Consider the following 27,945-nt stretch of genomic DNA (forward strand, 5'->3'; position numbering starts at 1 on the left):
TCCTACCTAGGTCTGGTACCGATATGTACCAAGACTTCTGGCTGCTCACCCTCCCCCTTTAGAAAGCTGTGGACCCAATCTGATACATCCTGACCCTGGCATCTGGGAGGCACCAGACCATCCGGATGTCTCTATCATGTCTACAGCACCTCATCTCTATTCCTCTGACTATGAAATCTCCTGTGACAGTGTACTGCTCCCTCCACATCCTTAACACAGTGGATCGGTCCCCCAAAGGTCCCTACTACTATGCAGCAGTCCCTCACACAGTACAAAGCTCCCTCAGTGCTCCTCCCAGTGTCACTCTTCCAACAATCCCTTCATTCTGTATCACTTCCTCAACCCCCCCCCCGATGGTGCACTGTTCCCTCACCCCACACCCATGGTGCAGTGATCCCTCATACACCTCCCCCCCATGGTGCAGTCAGGCTCTTCATGGCAGGTTCAGCACACCCCATCACCCTGTGAGAGAGCGCGACTCAGCCCACATCCTCCTGCGCAACTTGGGGAGTCATTTTAGTTTGTCGCATCTCCTGACGTTTGCACCCATGACGTATTTTGGGAGCGTCGCGGTACCGAGGAAGATGGCGCTGTTGTGGAGGTCAGTAGGAGGATTTTAGACTTTGTATTGTGTCTGGAATCTGATATTCAAAAGGCACAGCTTAAATAAGGAGGTTGTAGTGGCAGTCCTCTTTGATATTGAGAATGATTGTTATATGCTTTGGAAGGATGGACTGTTGATAAAATTATTAAGCGTTGAGATTGGTGTGCGAATGTATAGCAATACACTTCAAAGTTGCTGGTGAACGTAGCAGGCCAGGCAGCATCTCTAGGAAGAGGTACAGTCGACGTTTCGAGCCGAGACACCTATTCCTATAGATGCTGCCTGGCCTGCTGCGTTCACCAGCAACTTTTATGTGTGTTGCTTGAAATTCCAGCATCTGCAGATTTCCTCGTGTTTACGAATATATAATTGAGCTAAAGGTTTTTTATGTTAGATGGCTATACAGGCCAGGGGTGAGTAAGGAGCATTCTAAGGTTTATCCCGTAGATAATGGTCCTCCACTAGGGAGTGTTTGTAGTCCTGTCCTGTTCACAGACATCCCGCCCTGCAAAAACTCATTTCAGGAAGGTAGCACTCCCGCCCCCCGCAACCCATATTGCCCACCCCGTCGACCTCCAAGGGTGTATGTAATACTTTGTTTAGTGATTTTGTCTAATCTGTAAACCAAGTTGGGTATATGCAGAAAATGTGACATTAAAATATGTACTTATCATGTTTATTCTATTACAACTTTAAGCAAGTCTACAGGGAGTTTGGCCTCATCACATAGGGCATCAATAGCGTAGCTCCTTAGCAGCCAGCCAGCTAGTTTAAATAACGTTAGCTATGCTGTAATGACACCTGTTAAACTCACCTCAACATCTCTCTTACATTTTAGCCCACCATGGACAATAGAAAAGTCACTGTTGCAAACAGTGCAGCGAGCAACTCTCATTATTTTTGAGGTCGACTGTAAATCCCGCCCACAGAGAAAACTGATAGGTCTGCTTGGGTCCCCAACCTTTCTTGCACCGCAGACCGGTTTAATATTGACAACATTCTTGCGGACCCGGCGTGGGGGTGTTAATCACGACCGGGATGTAGGTGATAAGTCAATGGCATCATAACATTTTAAGTAACGTTTGGATATTAAACACACCGCATATTTTCCCCGTATGAATATAGAAAATCATTGCAACACGTAAATATCGCTGAATCAGTGGGAGCCCTGGGCTTGTTTTCCTGCAACAAGACGGCCCTATCGAGGGGTGATGGGAGACAGCGATACTCGAAGGGGGTTCCTTATGTCCAGTCTATTCCGCAATTTAGTTTTCATTGCAGAAAACTCCACTTCGCAGCGATATGATATTGGAAATGGAAGCAACGTTTTCAGTGCTTCCGTGGCTATCTCTGGATATTCAGCCTTGACTTTGATCCAGAATGCCGGCAGAGATGTTATGTCAAACATACTTTTCAGCCCACTGTCAATTGCAAGCTCGAGGAGTTGATCTTCTCGTGCTGACATGGATGACGCGTGTGTAATGACCTCACGTGCATTCAAGTTCAACAGTGGGCGTGATAGGGAATGAGGAAAGGTGCAGCTGACTCATAGCGTTTCATATCGTCAAATAGTCTTAGTCATTGTCATACTATATTGATCCTGAGGGAAATTTGGTTTTGTTACAGTTGCACCAACCAAGAACAGAATATAAATATAGCCATATAAAACCATAAATAAATAATATGTAAATTATGCCAGGAAATAAGTCCAGGACCAGCCTATTGGCTCAAGGTGCCTGACCCTCCAAGGGAGGAGTTGTAAAGTTTGATGGCCACAGGCGGGAATGACTTCCTATGACGCTTAGTGAGGAATCATATTGTTTCCTCGCGGCCCGGTGGTTGGGGACCACTGTTAGCACGAAGAGAGACCAATCAGGATGCTTGCTCTCCCTCTCAAAAAAATCTATTTTCGGGATACTGTATATAAATTCCGGGCGTCAGGGAGCCACTATTAATATGTGGGAGACTCCTGGAACTTCCGGGAGAGGTGGTATGTCTGTGTTCAATATTTTGATAAATGATTTTTTTCTAAAGGTGACCCTCACAATTTTAAGTCCTTGTGTGCTGATGAACCAGCGAAAAAGCAAATCAAAAGCAACCAAACGCTATTCCCACTTACCTACGCCATGTCCGTATCTCTCCATCTTTTTTATATCCACATGCCTATCCAAACGTTTCTTAAAAGCCTCTAATGTATTTGCCTCCACCACCATATCAGGCAGTGCATTCCAGGCATCCACAACTCTGAGTAAAAAAACGTATCCCTCACATCTTCCTTGAACCTACTTCCTCCAACTTTTAATGCATGTCTTCTGGTATTAGATATTTCAGCTCTAGGGAACAGATACACTCTGTCTACTGTATCTATGTCTGTCATAATCTTGTAAACCTCCATCAGGTCTCCCTTCAGCCTCCTCCACTCCAGAGAAAACAACCCATGTTTATCCAGCATCTCGTAATAGCACGTGCCCCCTAAACCAGGCAACATTCTGATAAATCTCTTTTGCACCCTCTCCAAAGCCTCAACATCCTACCTATAGTGGGGCAACCAGAATTGTACACAATACACCAGATATGGCCTAACCAGAGTTTTATAAAGTTGCAGCACAACCTCCTGACTTTTGAACTCAGTGCCTCGACTAATAAAAACAAGCATTCCATCAGCCTTCTTAACCACCTTATTGATCTGTGTAGCCACTTTCAAGGAGCGATGAACTTGGATCCCAAGATCTCTCTGCTCAGCAGCAGTGTGCTCTCTCCTTGCATTTGCTCTACCAAGATACAACACCTCGCTTTTATCTCCATCTCCATCTGCCATTCTCAGCCATATATGCAACTCCTTTATATCGTGCTGTATTTTTTGCTAGTTTTCTACACCATCCACAACTCCATCAATCTTGGTATTATCTGCAAATTTACTAACCTACCCATCTATATTTTCATCCAAATCACTTGTATATATCACAAACAGCAGAGGTCCCAGCACAGATCCCTGCAGAAATTCACTAATTACAGACCTCCAGTTCAAATGTTCCTTCAACCACTACCCTCTGTCTTCTATGCGCAAGCCAGTTCAGAATTCAAACAGCCAATTTGCCACAGACCCCATGCATCTTAATCTTCTGAATTAGCCTTCCAGGAGGGATTTGTCAAACACCTTACTAAAGTCCATGCAAACAACATGTACTGCCCTACCCTCATCAATCTTACTCATCATATTGTCAAAAAACTCAATCAAGTTGGGAAGGCATGAACTGCCACACATAAAGACCATAAAACATAGGAGCAGAATTAGGCCATTTGGCCCATTGAGTCTGCTCCAACATTCATGACTGATCCAATTTCCCTCTCAACCTCTGCCTTAAATATACATAAAGACTTGACCTCCACAGCTGCCTGTGGCAAAGAATTTCACAGATTCACCACTCTCTGGCTAAAGAAATTCCTCCTCATCTCTGTTCTATAAGGAAACCCCTTTATTCTGAGGGTGTGTCCTCTGGTCTTAGATTATCCCACCATGAGAAACATCATTTCCACATCCATTCTAAAAAAGGCCTTTCACCACGCAATAGGTTTCTATGAGGTCACCCCTGATTCTTCTGAGTTCCAGCAAATACAGGCCCAGAGCCATCAAACATGCTTCATATGACAAGCCATTCAATCCTGGAATCATTTTCATGAGCATCCTTTAAGCTCCAGTTTCAGCACATCCCTTCTTGAAGAGTGCAGTAACATTTCCAATTTTCCAGTCTTCTGGAATCATTCCAGAATCTAGTGATTCTTGAAAGATCATTACTGATGCTTCTACGATCTCTTCAGCCACATCTTTCAGCACTCTGGGGTGTACTCTATCTGGTCCAGGTGACTTATCTACCTTCAGACCTTTCTGTTACCCAACAACTTTTCCTGCAGCTATGGTAACTTCACACTCCTGATACCTGGAACCTCCACCATACTGCTAGTGTCTTCCACCATGAAGACTGATACAAAATACTTAGTTCTTCTGCCATTTTGTTTGTCCCCCATTACTATCTCCCCAGCATTGTTTTCCAGCAGTTTGATATCTAGTCTCGCCTCTCTTTTACTCTTTATGTGTCTTAAGAAACTTTTGGTATGTTTTTTAGTATTATTGTCTAGCTTGCTTTCATATTCCATCTTTACCTTAATTACTTTTTTATTGTCTTTTCTTGGTTTTTAAAAGCTTCCCAATCCTCTAACTTCCCACTGATTTTTGCTCTATTATCTGCCCTTTATTTGGTTTTTATGTTGGCTTTGATTTCTGTTGTTAGCCACAGCTGTGTCATTTTTCCTTTAGAATACTTCTTTATCTTTGGGATGTATATATCCTGTGTCATCCAAATCGCTTCCTGAAAAATCCATGGACTTCTCTCTAATTCTTGCTAATTAGGCCATGGGTTTCCAAGTGCTCATATCCCTAAGAATTTTCTCCAGCATATCCCTACATTTGAAAAGAGATATCACCAGTCTACAGTGCTCTGGATTTTTCCTTGTTCCCCTCTTAAATAGAAGTACAACATTAGCCACTCGCCAGTACTCTGGGCTAGACCTGTGGCTAGAGAGGACATGACGATACTGGCCAAGTGCCCAGCAACTTTATCTCTTGCCTCCTTTAATAATCTGGAGTAACTCCCATCAGGTCCTGGGGACTTGCTCATTAGGAGGCCCAACACTACTTCCTCCTTGACCTCTAAATACCCTGACATATTTATATACTCAGTACTGATCTCTTGAAGGTGGGACGAGTAAATTTTAATCCAGGTTCAGAATCAGCAATTGATTTAACTTTAGTTATGTCACCTTTATCAGGAAAGTGTTCACGGGAGGAGAATAGTGATAGGGCAGGAAAATCTGATGGAATGCTGGCAGTTTGGGGAAAATCTGAAGAAATAAGTGATCAAGAATTACAGAATATTGGAATCAATCAGGACATGGGTCTTTGATGTGACAGGATTGTAAAAGGGATAATGACAGCAGCAACGATGTCTACCAAGGAAAGGGAATGGAGCTAAAAGGAAAATGGTGCCATGGTGAGCAAAAGAAAGTGGGGGAGCCAGGAGCCATCGTAATAGATCAACAGGACATACAATTTTCAAAAATCAATTGATTATAAAAAGATGCAAGCAATAGTAAGGATAACAATTGGAAAAACGAAACAGGAATATTGGAGTAAATTTTGTGGCTCCTGAGGAATGCAAACATCCATTGAAAGTCCTGCTGAAGGGTCTCGGCCTGAAATGTCGACTGTACCCTTTTCCATAAATGCTGCTTGGCCTGTTGAGTTCCTCCAGCATTTTGTTCCTTCGATTTCCAGCATCTGCAATTTTTCTCTTGTTTACCCACTGAAAGAGTTTGGAAGATGATAAAAAGAACGAATGGTCTCACCAGGGCAGTTGGATTTGTATCAGCCAGTGTTGTGTGATGGGGAGAGAGCTGCAGCGTCGAATGTAAATGCTAGTGCATACTTTTGTTAAAATACACAGTTCTGGCAATATGAGTAATGGCGGAAGAAGTGGACAAGACAGGTAACATTATTAGAGAACTTGGAAACAGACAGATGGAAATTTTGAAGGTACATTAAATGTGATGATTGAACAGTGTTCTTCGGCAAAGAAAACGTCACCTGGGAAGCATCAGATAGGTTATGTTATGCTTTCTAATTTGAGTGAGAAAGGAAAGGAAGTTATTTTAAAGTTATTTAACCATGTTTGGTACAAAGAAACCTTCCTAAAGAAACAATCATAGTTCCAATACGTAAACCAGACAAAAATACTAGCAATTTAGCAAGTTGTAGACCAATGGCATTTATCTCACATTTATGTAAAACCATGGGGAAAAATAAGAGATTGACATTTGAAACTGAAAGAAGATGGGGGTATTTTTAAATATCAGAGTGGGTTTAGGAGAGGAAAGAGAAACCTTGGATCCAGTTTGATGTCTAGACCATGAGGTGAGGAGTCCTCGGCCCGAAACGTTGACTGTTTACTCTTTTCCATAGATGCTGCCTGGCCTGCTGAGTTCCTCCAGCATTTAGTGTGTGTTGATATGATGTGGAAGGAAGGTTTGATCATCAAACTAAATACTTTGGGAATTAGAGGTTGAATGCTAAAGTAGTTTTTTTAATTCTTAGAAATATCATACTGCAAGTTGGGAAATCTATGTCAAGTAAACAAATTGTGGGAAATGGAACCCCTCAGGGAGGTGTTGTTAGTCCACAATTATTTGCTACAATGATAAATGATATTTTCTAATATAAATAGAAGTATCAGAGTATCATTGTTTGCGGAGCTACGTCGGAAAGGAGTAGGAATGTGGAATTTATAATACAGAAACCGAGGCAGTAGTTAAAGTGGAAGATTGGACATTAAAATGGGGATTCTAATTTTCAGCAGAGAAATCCAAAATAATGGTTTTCATTGGGGAGAGGATAGAACAACACTTCAACTAAAACTTGATGGAATAGAATTAGAAAGTATGGATACCCTTAAGTTTTTAGGAATTTGTTTAGATAAAAGACTCGCATGTTAAACACATATTAAGGAAATAATAACCCAAAGTAAGAAAGTGCCAAATGTTCTGAAGTGTTTAATAGGAAAGGAAGGGGGAGCTGATGGGAAATTCCTGAAAGCAATAAAAGTAATGAGATCAATACTGAACTTTGGAACTATGGATCAGTACCACACAGTATGTTCGGGAAACTGGATATAACTCAAACTTATGCATCAAAGGTAATCATTCGAGCAATAAGGACAAGACCAGTGGCAACAATGCCAGTAGACTTGGGAGAGACAGCTCTGGAACTGAGAAGAACGCAGCTTGCATTAATTAATTGGGTAAACCTTCAAGGGCCTGGAGAAAATCACCTGACTAAACAGCTTTTAGATCCGTGCTGGGAACAGGAAAGAAAGGAAATCAGAAGTTTTGCATGGACCATTGAAGGAAAAGCAGGAGGGACAGGATTTAGTCATAAGGCAGTGAGTACCACAGTGCCTTTGCCTGGTTTTAACATGGAAAAGCAGGTGAGGATGCATGAGGACTTTTCAGTGTATATGGGTGGAGGTAGTGACAGCTATGAGAGTTGTAATATTGTCTCATTCAAGCACGACAATCAGGAGTCTAAAACATATTCAGAGACAAGATCAGACAGTGTATAACCGTATAATAATTACAGCACGGAAACAGGCCATCTCGACCCTTCTAGTCCATCGGAACTCTTACCCTATCCAATTCCCGACGACCTGCACTCAGCCCATAACCCTCCATTCCTTTCCTGTCCATATATCTATCCAATTTAACTTTAAATGACAACATCAAACCTGCCTCAACCACTTCTGCTGGAAGCTCGTTCCACACAGCTACCACTCTCTGAGTAAAGAAGTTTCCTCTCATGTTACCCCTAGATGTTTGTCCTCTAATTCTCAACCCATGCCCTCTTGTTTGAATCTACCCTGCTCTCAATGGAAAAAGTCTAACCCCGTCAACTCTATCAATCCCCCTCATAATTTTAAACACCTCTATCAAGTCTCCCCTCAACCTTCTATGCTCCAAAGAATAAAGACCTAACTTGTTCAACCTTTCTCTGTAACTTAGGAGATGAAACCCAGGCAACATTTTAGTAAACCTCCTCTGTACTCTCTCAATTTTATTGACATCCTTCCTATAATTCGGTGACCAGAACTGTACACAATACTCCAGATTTGGCGTTATACAAATTCAACATTACATCCCAACTCCTATACTCAATGCTCTGATTAATAAAGGCCAGCAAACCAAAAGCTTTCTTCACCACCCTATCCACATGAGATTCCATCTTCAGGGAACTATGCACCATTATTCCTAGATCCCTCTGTTCTAAAGCATTCTTTAATGCCCTACCATTTACCATGTATGTCCTATTTTGATTAGTCCTACCAAAATGTAGCACCTCACATTTTTCAGCATTAAACTCCGTCTGCCATCTTTCAGCCCACTCTTCTAACTGTCCTAAATCTCTCTGCAAGTTTTGAAAACCTACCTCAAGTATGTGTGAGATAATACAAATCTTATTTAGACTTAGAATGACGGGACTCTGTAAATGTTTTATGTGGATTCCAGCTCGTGTTTGTATTAGAGGGAATGAGCAAGCAGTTAAGTTTGTAAAGGAGGCAACTGAGCAGATGTGGACATTCAAGTAAAATTATAGTAAAGGAGAAATGAAAAACATTATTAAAAGTAAAATCAAAAAATGTGGAGAACACAATGTGATGAAGGCAGAACAGGAAGACAGCTTTTTAATATCCAGAAAGAAGTGGGATGGTGGAGGACTGCAGGAAAGGAGGGAGGAGGTGATAATATCGAGATTGAGGTTTGGGCACACAGGGTTAGACAGTGCATTGTTGTTAATGAAGAAACACAATAGTGGGAGGTGAGGGTATTGAAATCAGCAAGAAATGATTGAGCGTATACTGGTGAGATGTCCAAGATGTAATCAAGAGAGGGGGTGGTTGATTTTAAAGTTATCATAGAATAAAGCACAATTTAACATTAACAGTATTTTGCAGGAAGGATCACAGGATTATTGTTTTAAATATATCGTGCAGTTCCTTAAAATACAGGTCTTTTTTATAGAATTTAGTACAAATATAAATATTTAGGATTTAGATATCCTGCCCCACACTCCAGTTCAGTAGATGGCAGTAATGCACCTTTTTAGTTGGTCTGCCAACCACCAATAAAAAGCAGTTGAAGGTCATTCAGAGATTCTTGTCTCGCCGTAAGGTTGGGATTGCTGGGGAAGGTAGAGAGCCTCCTGGAAGGGGAACAGCCTCAGTGGAGGGATCCTAGTGTGGGACAGCAGATCAGGGCAATTCCTCCTGCAGTGTGGTGCTCCCTCACTGCCCCTCCCGCAGTGTAGTATCTGCCATGAGGCACAAATCCTGGTACCTCCCCCACTCGAGGCTGCTACCATTATCCCACTTAAGCTGCTCTTTACCACAAGACCCCTCCCTTTCCTACCTGAGCACCCACCTCCAGTCTGAGACCCTCTGCTAACCCTACATTTAGCCAGTTGTGTTTTCAATTAGTCACCTCTCCATGGATCCCGTGCAGTGTAACCTAAACAGCATATCATATCGACCTTACTGGAGCCCCTCTGAACCTGCTATTTACTATCCTGGCCTCATAGACAAATCATCAGTAAAACTCAGTGAACTTCAAAAGACATGATGTTCCTCAGACAAACTAGGCTGATTACCCCTAATCAACCTGTCTTTCAGAGGTATGTGTATCTTGTCCCTCAGAATCTCCCCCAGTATCTTACCCTTACTGGTCTATAGTTCCCAGCTTTTGCATTGCCGACATTGGTAAATAAAGCACAGCGTTTTCTATCCTCTAGTCTACTGGATCTTCACCCATGGCAAATGATGTGTATAATATCAGACATGGCTCTTGCAGTTTTCATTCCAGCTTGCCACAATGGTCTTGGATATAACTGGTCAGGCCCTGGGTATTTCTGTAGGTTAGTAACTTTAAAGTAATCTATTATCATGTCTGTTATAATGTGGACTGTCCTCAGTGCATTGCCATTTAATTTTTCTAGTTGCAAAGTCTTCATGCCTTTCTCTACAGTAAAAGCAAAGGAGAAATAGTCATTAAAGACCTTCTGCTCTCAGGATGAGGCTTTTCATTCTAGAATGAAGGAGATGTTCTCCAATGAGAGGGGCTTTCCTTCCTCCACTATCAACGCTGCCCTCTTCCAATTTGTGCATGTCTGCTCTCACCCCATCCTCCCTCCACCCTACCAGGAATAGGGTTCCTCTTGTCCTCACCTATGACCCCACCTGCCTCTGCATCCAGCACATAATTCAGAATCAGGTTTATAATCATCGTCATGTGACGTGAAATTTGTTAACTTAGCAGCAGCAGTACAATGCAATACATAATCTAGCAGTGAAAAAAAATAAATAAACAAGTAAATCAATTAAGTACTTTGAATAGATATTAAAAAGTGCAAAAACAGAAATACTACATATTTAAAAAAAATTGAAGTAGTGTGCAAGGATTCAAAGTCCATTTAGGAATCGGATGGCAGAGGGGAAGAAGCTGTTCCTGAATCGCTGAGTGTGTGCCTTCAGACTTCTGTACCTCCTACCTGATGGTAACAGTGAGAAAAGGGCATGCCCTGGGTGCTGGAGGTCCTTAATAATGGACACTACCGTTCTGAGACACCGCTCCCTGAAGATGTCTTGGGTACTTTGTAGGCTAGTGCCCAAGATGGACCTAACGAGATTTATAACCTTCTGTAGCTTATTTCTGTCCTGTGCAATAGCCCCTCCATTCCAAACAGTGATGTAGCCTGTCAGAATGCTGTCCATGGTATAACTATAGAAGTTTTTGAGTGTATTTGTTGACATGCCAAATCTCTTCAAACTCCTAATAAGGTATAGCCGCTGTCTTGCCTTCTTTATGACTGCATCAATATGTTGGGACCAGGTTAGATCCTCAGAGATCTTGACACCCAGGAACTTGAAGCTGCTCACTCTCTCCACTTCTGGTCCCTCTAAGGATAGGTATGTGTTCCTTCGTCTTACCCTTCCTGAGATCCACAATCAGCTCTTTTGTCTTATTGATGTTAGTGCCAGGTTGTTGCTGTGGCACCACTCCACTAGTTGGCGTATCTCACTCCTGTACGCCCTCTCGTTACCACCTGAGATTCTACCAACAATGGTTGTATCATCAGCAAATTTATAGATGGTATTTGAGCTATGCCTAGCCGCATAGTCATGTGTATATAGAGAGTAGAGCAGTGGGCTAAGCACACACCCCTGAGATGCACCAGTGTTGGTTGCCAGCGAGGAGGATATGTTATCACCAATCGGTACAGATTGTGGTCTTCCGATGAGGAAGTCGAGGATCCAGTTGCAGAAGGAGGTACAGAGGCCCAGGTTCTGCAAGTTCTCGATCAGGATTGTGGGAATGATGGTATTAAATGCTAAGCTATTGTCCATGAATAGCATCCTGAAATAGGTGTTTGTGTTGTCCAGGTGGTCTAAAGCCGTGTAGAGAGCCTCTGAGATTGCGTCTACCGTTGTCCTATTGTGGCGATAGGCAAATTACAATCGGTCCAGGTCCTTGCTGAGGCAGGAGTTCAGTCCAGTCATGACCAACCTCTCAAAGCACTTCATCACTGTAGATGTGAGTGCTACTGGGCGATAGTCATTAGGGCAGCCCACATTATTCTCCCTTGGCACTGGTATAATTGTTGCCTTTTTGAAACAAGTGGGAACTTCCGCCCGTAGCAGTGAGAGGTTGAAAATGTCCTTGAATACTCCCGCAAGTTGGTTGGCACAGGTTTTCAGAGCCTTACCAGGTACTCCATCGGGACCTTGCGCCTTGCAAGGGATCACTCTCTTTAAAGACAGCCTAACATCACCCTCTGAGACGGAGATCACAGGGTCATCAGGTGCAGCAGGGATCTTCACAGCTGTAGTTTTGTTCTCCTTTTCAAAGCGTGCATAGAAGGCATTGAGTTCATCTGGTAGTGAAACATCGCTGCCCGTCATGCTATTGGGTTTCGCTTTGTGGGAAGTAATGTCTTGCAGACCCTGCCAGAGTTGCTGTGCATCCGATGTCGCCTCCAACCTCGTTCGAAATTGTCTCTTCGCCCTTGAAGTAACCCTACACAAATCATACCTAGTTTTCTGGTACAGGCCTGGGTTGCCAGACTTGAATTAGATTAGATTAGATTATGAGGACACACAGTCCTCTTTTATTGTCATTTAGTAATGCATGCATTAAGAAATGATACAATATTCCTCCAGTGTGATATCACAAAAACACAGGACAGACCAAGACTGGAAAAAAACTAACAAAACCACATATTTATAACATATAGTTACAACAGTGCAACAATACCATAACTTGATGAAGAACAGTCCATGGCACAGTAAAAAAGTTCAAAGTTTCTCGAAAGTTCCACATCTCATGCAGACGGGAGAAGGAAGAAAACTCTCCCTGCCATGCCCCACCACAGTCCGACTCTGAGTCGTCCGAAAACTTCAAGCTCTGATCAGCCCTCCGATACCGAGTACCGAGCACCATCTCTATCCAAACGTTTCGACCTCAGCAGCAGGCAAAGCCGGGGACTTTGAGGCCTACCCTCCAGAGATTCTCGATCGCACAGTAACAACAGCAGCGAACCAGACTTTTCAGAAATTTCATCAAATGTTCCTCTGCTTCTTACGTCTGTCTTCATCAAATCAAAATTGTCCACGGCCCCTATTTAACAGATACAATATCATTTCACTGGAGAGCTGCGGCGCTGTGTCGCGCTGCCATCTTCTCCTCCCGCCACAGATCCAGCCTTCAGCAGACAACATACCTCCTGGTTCATCCAAAGCTTTTGGTTTGGGAATGTACAGTAAGTCTTTGTAGGCACACACGCATCCACACAGGTTTTAATGAAGTCAGTAACAACTGCAGCATACTCCCCCTCCCCCTCCAGCTTTCAAATCCCTTACTCACTCTTCCTTCAGTTAGTCCTGACGAAGGGTCTCGGCCTGAAACGTCGACTGCGCCTCTTCCTATAGATGCTGCCTGGCCTGCTGCGTTCACCAGCAACTTTGATGTGTGTTGCTTGAATTTCCAGCATCTGCAGAATTCCTGTGGTGGTGCAGCATACTCATCCAGGTTCGAAGATGAATCTCTGAATATGGTCCAGTCCGTCGATTCAAAGCAGTCCTATAGGCACTCCTGTGCTTCCCTTGTCCATACCTTCTTGGTCCTTACTGCTGGTGCTGCAGTCTTCAGCTTCTGCCTGTACTCAGGGAGTAGAAGTACAGCTACGTGATCAGATTCCGGAAGTGAGGGTGTGGAATAGCATAGTAGGCATTCTTGATGGTGGTGTAGCAATGGTCAAGTGTATTGTTTCCTCTAGTATTGCAAGTGATCTGTTGATGGCATTTGCTTAGTGATTTCTTTTCAGACTGGCCTGGTTAAAATCTCTCAAAATGATGGTGAAGGTATTAGGGTGTGCTGTTTCGTGCATGTTGATCCCATTGCTCAGATCATCTAAAGCCTGCTTGACATTGGCCTGAGGTGGAATGTAAACCGCTGCCAGAATGATGCCAGAGAACTCCTGTGGTAGGTAAAAAGGATGACACTTTACTGCTAGATATTCCAGATCTGGAGAGCAGAATTGGGACGGCACTGATATATTTGTGCACCAAGAAGAGTTGATCATGAGGCAAACTCCTCCACCTCTGCTTTTGAGAGACTGTATAGATCTATCCTGATGGTGTATAGTAAACCTGTCGATCTGGTTCGCTGCATCCGGTCCAAAACTTCTGCCATCTCCATTGGGATCCTACCACCAAGCACATCTTCTCCTCCTCCTCCCCTCATCGCCCACTTTCTGCTTTCCGCTGGGATCGCTCCCTATGCGACTCTCTTGTCCATTCGTCCCTCCCCACTGATCTCCCTGCTGGCACTTATCCTCGCAGGCAGAGCAAGTGCTACACCTGTCCCTACACCTCCTCCCTCACTACCATTCAGAGCCCCAAACTGTCCTTCCAGGTGAGGTGGCACTTCACTTGTAAGTCTGTTGGGGTCATATCCTGTGTCCGGTGCTCCCGATGTGGCCTTCTGTATATCAATGTGACTGGATGTAGATTGGGAGACCACTTCACCAAGCACCTATGCTCCATCCGCTAAAAAAAGTGGGATTTCCCAGTAGCCATCCATTTTAATTCCACTTCCCATTCCCATTCCGACAAGTTAATCCATGGCCTCCTCTACTGTTGCAATGAGGCCACATTCAGGTTGGAGGAACAACACTTTATATTCCGTCTGGGTAGGCTCCAACCTGATGGCGTGAGCATCAATTTCTTGAACTACTGGTAATTCCCCCCCCCCCCCGACCATTCTCTATCCCCTTTTTCCTCTCTCACCTTACCTCCTTGCCTCCCTCTGGTGCTCCTCTCCCTTTCATGGCCTTCTGTCCTCCCTATTAGATTCTCCCTTCTTCAACCCTGTATCAACCATGACATGGTCACATGGTGTGAGCAGAATTATCTGCAGCTTAATGTGAAAAAGACTAAGGAGCTGGTGGTAGACCTGAGGAGAGCTAAGGTACCAGTGACCCCTGTTTCCATCCAGGGGGTCAGTGTGGACATGGTGGAGGATTACAAATACCTGGGGTAGGAATTGACAATAAACTGGACTGGTCAAAGAACACTGAGGCTGTCTACAAGAAGGGTCAGAGCCATCTCTATTTCCTGAGGAGACTGAGATCCTTTAACATCTGCCGGACGATGCTGAGGATGTTCTACGAGTCTGTGGTGGCCAGTGCTATCATGTTTGCTGTTGTGTGCTGGGGCAGCAGGCTGAGGGTAGCAGACACCAACAGAATCAACAAACTCATTCGTAAGGCCAGTGATGTTGTGGGGATGGAACTGGACTCTCTGACGGTGGTGTCTGAAAAGAGGGTGGTGTCTAAGTTGCATGCCATCTTGGACAATGTCTCCCATCCACTACATAATGTACTGGGTGGGCACAGGAGTACATTCAGCCAGAGACTCATTCCACCAAGATGCAGCACAGAGCATCATAGGAAGTCATTCCTGCCTGTGGCCATCAAACTTTACAACTCCTCCCTTGGAGGGTCAGACACTCTGAGCCAATAGGCTGGGCCTGGACTTATTTCATAATTTACTGGCATAACTTACATATTACTATTTAACTATTTATGGTTCTATTACTATTTATTATTTATGGTGCAACTGTAGCGAAAACCAATTTCCCCCAGGATCAATAAAGTATGACTATGACTATGACTACTATCTCTTTCACCAGTCAGCTTCCCAGCTCTTTACTTCCCCCTTCCCCTCCAGGTTTCATCTGTCACCTTGTGTTTCTCCCTCCCCCTCCTCCTACCTTTTAACTCTGATTCCTCATCTACTTTTCTCCAGTCCTGCTGAAGGGTCTCGGCCTGAAACATTGACTGTTCTCTTTTCCATAGATGCTGCCTGGCCTGCTGAGTACCTCCAGCATTTGGTGTGTGTTACTTGGATTTCCAGCATCTGCAGATTTTCTCTTGTTTGTCATTAGGGATCTTGCTAATCACCTGCAGTTCCTCACAATGATGTTCACTTTGGTCTTTGAGAGGCCCTGTTGTCTTCCTAGTTTACCTTTTACTTTGTCTTAATATACTTAACAAATGTTTTTCAGTTCTCCTTAATTTTATCTGCTGAATCTGTCTCCTGCCCCCTTTTTGTTGCCTTCCTGATTTCTTTCTTGACTTATTTCCCACTCGCGTTCCCAGTAACTCCAGGGATTTACGTGATCCCAACTATCTGTACCTAACCCATGCCTCCTTTTTCCTGGCCACAGCCTCAATATCCTTTGCCATGCTAGATAACCGCTCATAGCAGTCTTTCCCGTCACTCCAACAGAAAACTTGAGATCATACTCACTCTCTCACCTTTAAGAGCCTCCCATTTGGTGGGAGGAGAGAGAGCAGCGCACCTGCGCATGCGCAGCCCTCCGGTGAAAAATGATATCGTATCTGTTAAATAGGGGCCGTGGACAATTCTGATTTGATGGAGAGGGGCGTCAAAGCACAGAGGAACATCTAGAGAATTTTCTGAAATGCTCGTTTGCTGCTGTCGTTACTGCGTGGTCAGGAATCTTTTGGAGGGTAGGCCTCAAAATCCCCAGCTTTGCCTGCTGTTGGTGACGGAGGTTGAGGTCGAATCGTTCAGATAGAGATGGCGCTCAGTACTCGGTGTCGGAGAGCTGATCAGAGCTCGAAGTTTTCGGATGACTCAGAGTTGGACTGTGGTCGGCATGGCAGGGAAAGTTCTTCCTTCTCCCATCTGCGTGAGATGTGGGACTTATGAGAGACTTTGAACTTTTACTGTGCTCATGGACTTCTTCATCAAGTTATGGTATTGTTGCACTGTTGTAACTATATGTTATAATTATGTGGTTTTTGTCAGCTTTTCAGTCTTGGTGTGTCCTGTGTTTTGTGATATCACACCAGAGGAATATTGTATCATTTCTTAACGCATGCATTACTAAATGACAATAAAAGAGGACTACGTGTCTTCATAATCTAATCTAATCTAATCTAAATGGCCTGGAAGCAATTTACTCCAGTCAACCTTTCTCATATTATCGAAATTTGCCATTGCCCCAGTTTAGAACTTGAGCCTGTCAACTGGTTCTGTGCCTTTCTTAACAAGTTAAAAAATAATGGAACTATGGTCACTGGCCAAAAAGTGCTCCCATATTGGTTGCTCAGTCACTTGCCCCATCCTATTACCCAAGAGTACATCGTGATTATCAAAATCGAAGGGGAACCTTTTAGAATGAAGGTAAGGAGGAATTGTGATTATCTTCTATTTGTTTCTCACTCCCTCTTTTCTGTATCTGCATCTCACTTAAAACTCTGATTATCTCCTTATTTCTCAGCAACACCCATAAACTGGATGATCTTTCAGTAATTTAATCTCAGACTACTACTGTGATGTTCACCTTATCAGAAATTAAACTTCCCTGTCCTCTTTCCTCTAGCTCAATCTCACCTAAAGTCCCTGTACAGTAGAACGTTTACCTACTAGTGCTGATTCACCGTTCACTACATTTCTGTAATAGCAATAGTATCCCAGTGCCATGTACCTATTCATTTACCTGACAGGCCTCTTATTTATTTATTTATTGTGGTACAGCGTGAAATAGGCCATTGAGCCCCTTCAAGCGTGCCAGCCTGCATCCCCCAATTTAACTCAAGCCAAATCACCTGACAATTTACAATGATGAATTAACATATTAGACGGTACGTCTTTGGACTGTAGGAGGAAACAAGAGCATCTGGAGGAAACCCACACGGTCACGGAGAGAACACACAAACTCCTTATGGGCAGTGGTGGGAATTGAACCCAGGTCACTGGTATTATAAAGCAGTGTGCTAGCTACTACGCTGTTGTGCCGACCCTGCATTGCAATGAATGAAATTTAATGTGGTAGACTTCCCTTATTCCTGGCCGTTTTCCTTCTTATTATTTCTATTCAGCTTATGGTCGCTGCTGTCCGATTCATTTTCCACCTTCTTATTTGCCTGCTTGCTGCTTTGAATCCTTGTTCCTGCCAACCCACCTGAGTAGCACTGGCAAAGCTGCATGCTAGAATATTGTTTGGCTATCCCTCTTATACAGGTCACTTCAACTTCAGAAGGGATCCCAGTCCACAAGTCTGAACTCCTACTCGCTGCAACAGTTTTTCAGTCACACAGTCATTTAGACCATAAGACATAGGAGCAGAATTAGGCCACTTGGCCCATCGAATCTGCTCCGCCGTTCAATCATGGCTGATCTTTTTTTTCTCCTTCTCAACCCCATTCCCCGGTCTTCTCCCCATGACCTTTGATGCCATGTCCGATCAAGGATCTACCAATCTCTGCCTTAAATACACCCAACAACCTGGCCTCCACAACAGCATGTGGCAACAAATTCCACATATTTACCACCCTCTGGTTACTGAGATTTCTCCGTATCTCTGTTTTGAATTGAAGCCCCTCTATCCTGAGGCTGTACTCTCTTGTCCTAGACTCTCCCACCATGGAAAACATCCTTTCCACATTTACTCTGTCTAGGCCTTTCAACATTCAGAAGGTTTCAGTGAGATCCCCCCCTAATGTTTCTGTATTCCGGCGAATACAGACCCAGAGCCATCAAGCATTCCTCGTATGATAACCCTTTCATTCCTGGAATCATCCTAGTGAAGCTCCTCTGGACCCTCTCCAATGTCAGCACATCTCTTCTGAGATGAGGATCCCAAAATTGTTCACAATACTCAATATAATACCTCACCAATACCTTATAAAGCCTCAGTATCACATCCCTGCTCTTATATTCTAGACCTTGAAATGAATGCTAACATTTCATTTGCCTTCCTCACCACCAACTCAGCCTGCACGTTAACCTTCAGGGTGTTCTGCACAAGAATTCCCAAGTCCCTTTGCATCTCAGATTTTTGGATTTTATCCCTGTTTAGAAAATAGTTTGCACATTTATTTCTACTCCCAAAGTGTATGACCATGTATTTTCCAACATTATATTTCATTTGCCACTTTCCTGCCCATTCTCCTAATTTGTCCAAGCCCTTCTGCATCCTACTTGTTTCCTCAACACTACCTGCCTCTCCACCAGTCTTGGTATCATCTGCAAACTTGGCAACAAAGCTATCTATTTCATCATCTAAATCATTTATATACAGCATAAAAAGAAGTGGTCCCAACACTAACCCCTGCAGAACACCATAGACACTGGCAGCCAACCAGACAAGGATCCTTTTATTCCCACTCACTGCCTCCTACCAATCAGCCAATGCTCTAACCATGTTAGTAACTTTCCTGTAATACCACGAGCTCTTAACTTGGTAAGCAGCCTCATATGTGGCACCTTCTGAAAGTCCAAATATACAACATCCACTGCATCCCCTTTATCTATCCTACTTGTAATCCCCTCAAAGAATTCCAGCAGGTTCATCAGGCAGGATTTTCCCTGAAGGAAACCATGCTGACTTTGTCCTATCTTGTCCTGTGTCACCAAGTACTCCATCACCTAGTCCTTAACAATTGACTGTAACATCTTCCCAACCACTGAAGTCAGGCTAACTGGTCTATAATTTCCTTCCTTTCTAAAGAGTGGAGCAACATTTGCAATTTTCCAGTCCTCTGGTACCATGTCAGAGACCAATGATTTTTGAAAGATCATTTCTAATGCCACCACAATCTCTAACACTACCTCTTTCAAAACCCTAGGGTGCAGTTCATCTGGTCCGGGTGACTTATGTACTTTTAGGTCTTTCAGCTTTTTGAGCACATTCTCCCTTGTAATAGTAACTGCACCCGCTTCTCTTCCTTCACACACTACAACATCTGGCACGCTGATAGTGTCTTCCACAGTGAAGCCTGATGCAAAATACTCATTTAGTTCATCAGCCATCTCCTTCTCCTGCCTCATTTTCTAGATGGCCGATATCCACTATATCCATTTGCTTTGTCCTCACCAGCACTTGGCATCCAGAGATTACTACCCTTGGGGTTGTGCTTTTTAATTTCTTTCCAACTCCCTAATTGTGTGCAGGACCTCGTCCTTCTGTTTGGGAGTGAGATATCCCACAGTAGCATCTACTGAGTGCAGCTGGTTGTTAAACTAGTCAGTGAGGGAAACAGGTGGAACGACACATCACAAAGATCATAACCAATGTCCCTGACACCCACAGACCTTTACACTCTGGTAGTGTCTTCGACAGTGAAGACAGATGCAAAGTACTCATTAAGTTCATCTGCCATTTCTTACTCCCCCATTACTACCTCAGCAGCATCATTTTCCAGAGGTCCAATATCAACTCTCACCTCCCCTTTACTCTTTATATAACTGAAAAAACTTTTGGTATCCTGCTTTATATTATTGGCTAGTTTGCCATCATATTTCATCTTTTCAAGAATCTTTCAACTTCTACCCAATGGTTTGGCCTCCACAGCTGCCCGTGGCAACAAGTCCCTCAGATTCCCCACTCGCTACCTAAAGCAACTCCTCTTATCTCCATTCTGAATGGACATCCCTCTTTTCTGAGGTTCTGCCCTCTGGTCCTTTACTCCACCACCATAGGAAACATCATCACCACATCCACTTTACTGATGCCTTTCAACATTCAATAGTTTTCAGTGACATTTTCCCCTCCCATTTTTCTGAATTCTAGTGAGTACAGGCCCAGAACCATTCTGCATCAGTGCATCCTTTCTTAGATAAGGAGCCCAAAACTCAGAATCAGAATCAGGTTTATTATCACCGGCATGAGACGTGAAATTTGTTACGGTAACTTAGCAGCAGCAGTTCAATGCAATGCATAATTTAGCAGAGAGAGAGAAAAAAAAATAAAATAAAACATAATAAATAAACAAGTAAATCAATTAAGTATATTGAATAGATTATTAAAAAATGTGCAAAAACAGAAGTACTGTATATTAAAAAAAAGTGAGGTAGTGTCCAAAGCTTCAAAGTCCATTCAGGAATCGGATGGCAGAGGGGAAGAAGCTGTTCCTGAATCGCTGAGTGTGTGCCTTCAGGCTTCTGTATCTCCTACCTGATGGTAACAGTGAGAAGAGGGCATACCCTGGGTGCTGGAAGACTTTAATAATGGATGCTGCCTTTCTAAGACACTGCTCCCTAAAGATGTCCTGGGTACTTTGTGCCCAAGATGGAGCTGACTAGATTTACAACCTTCTGCAGCTTCTTTTGGTCCTGTGCAGTAGCCCCTCCATACCAGACAGTGATGCAGCCTGTCAGAATGCTCTCCACGGTACAACTATAGAAGTTTTTGAGTGTATTTGTTGACATGCCAAATCTCTTCAAACTCCAAATAAAGTACAGCTGCTGTCTTGCCTTCTTTATGACTACATCAGTGTGTTGGGACCAGGTTAGATCCTCAGAGATCTTGACACCTAGGAACTTGAAGCTGCTCACTCTCTCCACTTCTGATCCCTCTATGAGGATTGGTATGTGTGCCTTCGTCTTACCCTTCCTGAAGTCCACAATCAGCTCTTCCATCTTACTGACGTTGAGTGCCAGGTTGTTGCTGCGGCACCATTCCACTAGTTGGCATATCTCACTCCTGTACGCCCTCTCGTCACCACCTGAGATTCTACCAACAATGGTTGTATCGTCAGCAAGTTTGTAGGTGGTACAAATACTCACAATACTCCAAGTGAGTCCTCACCCCACCTTGTTAAAAAGCCTTAACATTACATCCTTGCTTGAGTGGCTGTGTTGTTTTCACTGGAACAGAGGAGTCTGAGGAGAAGCAATGCGGGGGCATAAATGATGGGGAGTCTCAGCAGAGTCAATCGGAAAGAGAAATTTATGAATACTTATCCTAGACTGTCTGTCTCTGTCTCTCTCTCTCTCCCCCTCACAGATTGGTTGGCCGCAGCTGCCTGAGCTCACCACTCTCTCCTGCTACCCTTCTCATCAGGTGAGTCACTGCTGAGGAAAAGGCTGGGGCGCTCACTGCTTTGTGGATGTTCCCACTGTTTTGTGGTGGGGAGAATACACTGAATTTGGGGGCATTACTATCGTGTGGGCACGTGGCCAAGTGTGTTAAGGCATTCGTCTAGTGATCTGAAGGTTGCTAGTTCGAGCCTCAGCTGTGGCAGCGTGTTTTGTGTCCTTGAGCAAGGCACTTAACCACACATTGCTCTAGTGTCTGTGTGCGGAGTGGCGCCCCACACAGACTTCCAATCTGCGCCTTGTAAGGCGTGAAAATGCTTGATGCAGGCCTCTCATGGTCTGAGTCGACGTTCCCTCCCCCTACTATGGTTTGCGAGGGTTCCCACAGTTTTCGGGGTGTTCTAAAGAATAGTTTGTAGACAGACCTTGGTCCAAAACATCGACTGTTTATTCCCTCCATAGATGCTGCCGGACATGCATTTTGTGTGTGTTACTTAAGATTTTCAGCATCTGCAGAAACTTTTGCTTTCATGTTCTATTGTTTTGGCAATGTCCCATGGATGGTGGTGATGAGCGTTGGCGAAAGGTGTATAAATGTCTGATGCTCTCCTGCCCCTCCTTTAGGTTCTCTCGAGCAGGTTCCACAGCCCAGCAGGAGATGGATCGATTCTGGCAGAAGAACCAGCAGTTGAACAGGCCGCTGAGCCCCCACATCACCATCTACAGGTGGGCGCTGGGAAGGGTTCTTGTTGGTACGCTTGCTGGAGGGAGGGGTTTCTGCTGGACAGCGTGCTGAGGAGGTTTCCCATCCCAGGTGCCTGGCATGGAGGACTTCAGTTACAGATAGGCTGCAGTTGCTTTCCCTGGAACAAAGGGGCCCAAGTAGGACCTGATATAAGATTATAAGAGGCACAGATAAGGTAGAGGGTCAGAATCTTTCTCATGGTAAAGTGTAGAAGGCACAGGTGTAAGGTGAGGGGGATGACCTTTACAGGGGAGTGTGCACAGAGAGTGGGTGTTATGAAATTCACTGCCAGAGGAGGAGTGCAATCAAATACAGCCTCTGTATTTAGACACTAAAACAGGCAGGGCACAGCAGGATGTAAAGGATTCAAAGTACATCACCCTGAAATTTGTCCGTTTACAGGCAACAAACCCGAAAGAACCCAATTTTTTTTAAAAGACCAATACCCTAGGCGCAGAGAGAGAGAAAAAAAACACACATCATGCAAACAATAAAAGCAAGCGACAGCATTCTGAACCAGATTGAGTCCGTAGACCCGAATCCCGGAGCAGCAGGAGTGGTCCCGTAACCTCGCTCTTAATTCATCACATAGATCCGAATCCCGGAGCAGCAGGAGTGGTCCCGTAGCCTCGCTCCTAATTCATCACATAGATCCCGGAGCAGCAGCAGTGGGCCCGTAGCCTCGCTCTTAATTCATCACATAGACCCGAATCTCGGAGCAGCAGGAGTGGGCCCGTAGCCTCACTCCTAATTCATCACATAGATCCCGGAGCAGCAGGAGTGGGCCCGTAGCCTCGCTCTTAGTTCATCACATAGACCCGAATCCCGGAGCAGCAGGAGTGGGCCCGTAGCCTCGCTCCTAATTCATCGCATAGATCCCGGAGCAGCAGCAGTGGGCCCGTAGCCTCGCTCCTAATTCATCACATAGATCCCGGAGCAGCAGCAGTGGGCCCGTAGCCTCGCTCTTAGTTCATCACATAGACCCGAATCCCGGAGCAGCAGGAGTGGGCCCGTAGCCTCGCTCCTAATTCATCACATAGATCCCGGAGCAGCAGGAGTGGGCCCGTAGCCTCGCTCCTAATTCATCACATAGATCCCGGAGCAGCAGCAGTGGGCCCGTAGCCTCGCTCTTAATTCATCACATAGACCCGAATCCTGGAGCTGCAGGAGTGGGCCCGTAGCCTCGCTCTTAGTTCATCACATAGACCCGAATCCCAGAGCAGCAGGAGTGGGCCCGTAGCCTCACTCCTAATTCATCACATAGATCCCGGAGCAGCAGGAGTGGGCCCGTAGCCTCGCTCTTAGTTCATCACATAGACCCGAATCCCGGAGCAGCAGGAGTGGGCCCGTAGCCTCGCTCCTAATTCATCGCATAGATCCCGGAGCAGCAGCAGTGGGCCCGTAGCCTCGCTCCTAATTCATCACATAGATCCCGGAGCAGCAGCAGTGGGCCCGTAGCCTCGCTCTTAGTTCATCACATAGACCCGAATCCCGGAGCAGCAGGAGTGGGCCCGTAGCCTCGCTCCTAATTCATCACATAGATCCCGGAGCAGCAGGAGTGGGCCCGTAGCCTCGCTCCTAATTCATCACATAGATCCCGGAGCAGCAGCAGTGGGCCCGTAGCCTCGCTCTTAATTCATCACATAGACCCGAATCCTGGAGCTGCAGGAGTGGGCCCGTAGCCTCGCTCTTAGTTCATCACATAGACCCGAATCCCAGAGCAGCAGGAGTGGGCCCGTAGCCTCGCTCTTAGTTCATCACATAGACCCGAATCCCAGAGCAGCAGGAGTGGGCCCGTAGCCTCGCTCCTAATTCATCACATAGATCCCGGAGCAGCAGGAGTGGGCCCGTAGCCTCGCTCTTAGTTCATCACATAGACCCGAATCCCGGAGCAGCAGGAGTGGGCCCGTAGCCTCGCTCCTAATTCATCACATAGATCCCGGAGCAGCAGCAGTGGGCCCGTAGCCTCGCTCCTAATTCATCACATAGATCCCGGAGCAGCAGCAGTGGGCCCGTAGCCTCGCTCTTAATTCATCACATAGACCCGAATCCTGGAGCTGCAGGAGTGGGCCCGTAGCCTCGCTCTTAGTTCACACATAGACCCGAATCCCAGAGCAGCAGGAGTGGGCCCGTAGCCTCGCTCTTAGTTCATCACATAGACCCGAATCCCAGAGCAGCAGGAGTGGGCCCGTAGCCTCGCTCCTAATTCATCACATAGATCCCGGAGCAGCAGCAGTGGGCCCGTAGCCTCGCTCTTAATTCATCACATAGACCCGAATCCCGGAGCAGCAGGAGTGGGCCCGTAGCCTCGCTCTTAGTTCATCACATAGATCCCAGAGCAGCAGGAGTGGGCCCGTAGCCTCGCTCTTAGTTCATCACATAGACCCGAATCCCGGAGCAGCAGGAGTGGGCCCGTAGCCTCGCTCCTAATTCATCACATAGATCCTGGAGCAGCAGCAGTGGGCCCGTAGCCTCGCTCTTAGTTCATCACATAGATCCCGGAGCAGCAGGAGTGGGCCCGTAGCCTCGCTCTTAGTTCATCACATAGATCCCGGAGCAGCAGGAGTGGGCCCGTAGCCTCGCTCTTAGTTCATCACATAGACCCGAATCCCGGAGCAGCAGGAGTGGGCCCGTAGCCTCGCTCCTAATTCATCACATAGATCCCGGAGCAGCAGGAGTGGGCCCGTAGCCTCGCTCCTAATTCATCACATAGATCCCGGAGCAGCAGGAGTGGGCCCATAGCCTCGCGCTTAATTCATCACATAGACCCGAATCCGGGAGCAGCAGGAGTGGGCCCGTAGCCTCGCTCTTAGTTCATCACATAGACCCGAATCCCGGAGCAGCAGGAGTGGGCCCGTAGCCTCGCTCCTAATTCATCACATAGATCCCGGAGCAGCAGCAGTGGGCCCGTAGCCTCGCTCTTAGTTCATCACATCGAACCCGGAGCAGCAGGAGTGGGCCCGTAGCCTCGCTCTTAGTTCATCACATCGAACCCGGAGCAGCAGGAGTGGCCCCGTAGCTTCGCTCTTAGTTCATCACATAGATCCCGGAGCAGCAGGAGTGGGCCCGTAGCCTCGCTCCTAATTCATCACATAGATCCCGGAGCAGCAGGAGTGGGCCCATAGCCTCGCTCTTAGTTCATCACATAGATCCCGGAGCAGCAGTAGTGGGCCCGTAGCCTCACTCTTAATTCATCACATAGCAGGGCAAATTGCTCTGAAGCTTGCAGGCACGAAACACGTAGCAGCCAGAGCACTCTCACTGCCTGAGCGCCGTGGAGACAGGAGTGAGCATTGCAGAAGAGCGAGTGGAATCGGTCCAACCCTCGCCTCCGGTCCTGACGCCCTGCCTTTTCAATCTATCTGGGCTCACATTTAAATTGTCCAAGCACCAGGTCATGCCTTGCAATAGGACCCCGGGCCCTGATGCAGCAATGCATTCTGGGCCTAACCTCGCTATCCAGCCTGAGGTTTTTCTTGACCTTTCCAAATTGCCCCAGCGCTTAGATCAATTCAACCTTGCTCCCGGCTTAGGTGAATGAGCTACAGAACTCCTCCACACAGACTCCTCTCCAACTCCGACACCATCTCAGACATGTAACGCTCCAACTTTGCATTGTACCAGCATGGTCCCTCAAGTCAGCTTCACCCTTGCTCACCTCTTCATTGTTTGCGATGTACTTTGCCACAGTTTACCTCAGAAAAAGTGTTATTAATAATGTTTTTAGTCGTATTTCTTGCCTTTTGAACTATCAGTATGCTGTCGTCCGACTACATCAACTGATCTAATTGGATAAGGTGGATTACTGCTGATAGGTGATACGCTTTGGCATGGTCACGGTGGGAGGAAGGGCATCTTTCTTCGATGATTGACTTGATTGAAATGGGTTGAGTAGGAGAATGGGTAGGTGGAGGAAGGAGGAGATGGGGAAAGGAATGAGGATTGAGAACAGATGGTGGAGGTGGGGTTGGTATTAGGAAGTTGTGATGAGGGGGGATGTGCGGACAGTCTGCCAAAACCCCTGTCCCAATGTCACTCTGTCCCACCAGGTGGTCCCTGCCCATGGCCATGTCAGTGATGCATCGGGGCACAGGGGCTGCCCTCAGTACAGGTGAGAACACATCACTGCTCCTATATCAGCCCTAACCCCACCCCGTTGCTGCTGCCCTCACCCCACATCACCCTTATGTCTCAACTCTGTCACTCCCCTACGTCCCCACTGCCGTTAATCCTACATGCTCCTCCAACCCCATTCATCCCTACACCCCCACCTCCACTGCCCCTACGTCTCCACACGCCCTCTGCACATGCACAACTCCCTCCCCTATCTCAAGTTTCAACCCCTGACCCCAACCTAATAATCCCTCATCACCCCTACACCCCTACCCTCCACTGCCCCTGTGTCTTCACACACCCTCTGCACCTGCACAACTCCCTCCCCTATCTCAAGTTTCGACCCCTGCCACTGACTGACCTGTCGCTACCTCCCCCAGGAGTTTCTCTCTTTGCCTTGGCTGCCTTGCTGCTGCCCGGTGACTTCTCCAGTTACCTAGAAGTTGTGCGCAGCCTGCAGCTCGGCCCAGAGCTGATCGGAGCCGCCAAGTTCTGCATCTCCTTCCCCCTGGCCTACCACACCTGGAACGGAGTGAGACACCTGGTGAGTGATGATGGGGAGGGGCTCTACTGATATATGGAAGTGGTTGAGGAGGTGATTTTGTGTGTGTGTGTGTGAGTGAATGATAGGTGATAAGGTGAGGCTGTGGTGAATGCAGGTTGATGGGCTGAGGGGCGAATGCGTCAGGGGGAGGGTGTGGGGACAGCAACTGGTTGTGGGGTGACGCGTGTTTGGTGACAGGTGAGTAGTGGCTGGGGCATGAGACTGTTACCCGCTGTTGGTTTTCTCTGCAGGCCTGGGACACGGCCCGTGCTCTGAAGATGCCACAGGTGGAGAGTTCGGGGTACCTTGTCCTCACGCTGACCCTGGCCACCTGCCTGACACTGGCCTTGATGTGAGGAACAGTCATTGTTGTGGGGGGCAATGGAGGGATGTGGTAGGGGTTGTCCAACTCTGTACATTATTTCCAATAAAACTTTGATTTCATCCTTGTCCTCACTCTTCATTTGGGGCCCCTCCTCTCCCCTCTGTGTGTAAAGCATCAGTGATGAGAAGGTCACTTTCCACACAGCAGCCTTGCTGGTCTGGTTCAGCTTCCATGTTGGTGAGGTCAGTTCTTCCATTGTCACTCAAGCTGCCATTCTGGTGAAGTTAGCTTGTCCATTCTCCAGCAGCCATAGCTTTCTGGCAGCTATGTTACTGAGGTCAGTTCTTCCATTATGGCTGTCTGGTAGCAATGTTGGTGAGTCTGTTCTTCCGCTTGCACTCTCCAGTAGCCATGTGGAATGAGGCTGTGGCCCCAGTTGGCTGGGGGAGAATGATGAGGTGCAGTAGTGACATTGGTTCACAGCTGGGCCAGTTATACTTCTGCACGTGGCAGTGCGTGTGCAGGCTGATTGGCTAATACCCATTGCAGTTGAATGTGCTGTCCTTAAGGTGGATAAGGTAATGGTGAACAATCAGAGAGTGGAGC

The 27,945-nt window shown here is 46.1% G+C and overlaps 1 protein-coding gene across 1 annotated transcript; it reads left to right on the forward strand.

Annotated features, from left to right (window-relative positions):
• The first annotated feature begins 510 nt into the window (after nucleotides 1-510).
• sdhc (succinate dehydrogenase complex, subunit C, integral membrane protein) lies at nucleotides 511-27,458 on the forward strand. Its single transcript, XM_063065130.1, has 6 exons — nucleotides 511-601; nucleotides 21,581-21,637; nucleotides 22,237-22,338; nucleotides 26,407-26,468; nucleotides 26,851-27,014; nucleotides 27,266-27,458. The coding sequence occupies exons 1-6, from the start codon at nucleotides 549-551 to the stop codon at nucleotides 27,368-27,370; spliced, it is 543 nt and encodes a 180-aa protein (XP_062921200.1). The 5' UTR covers nucleotides 511-548; the 3' UTR covers nucleotides 27,371-27,458.
• Nucleotides 27,459-27,945: the final 487 nt, after the last annotated feature.

Source organism: Mobula hypostoma, chromosome 13, assembly GCF_963921235.1.
Source record: "Mobula hypostoma chromosome 13, sMobHyp1.1, whole genome shotgun sequence".
Lineage (NCBI taxonomy): Eukaryota > Metazoa > Chordata > Chondrichthyes > Myliobatiformes > Myliobatidae > Mobula > Mobula hypostoma.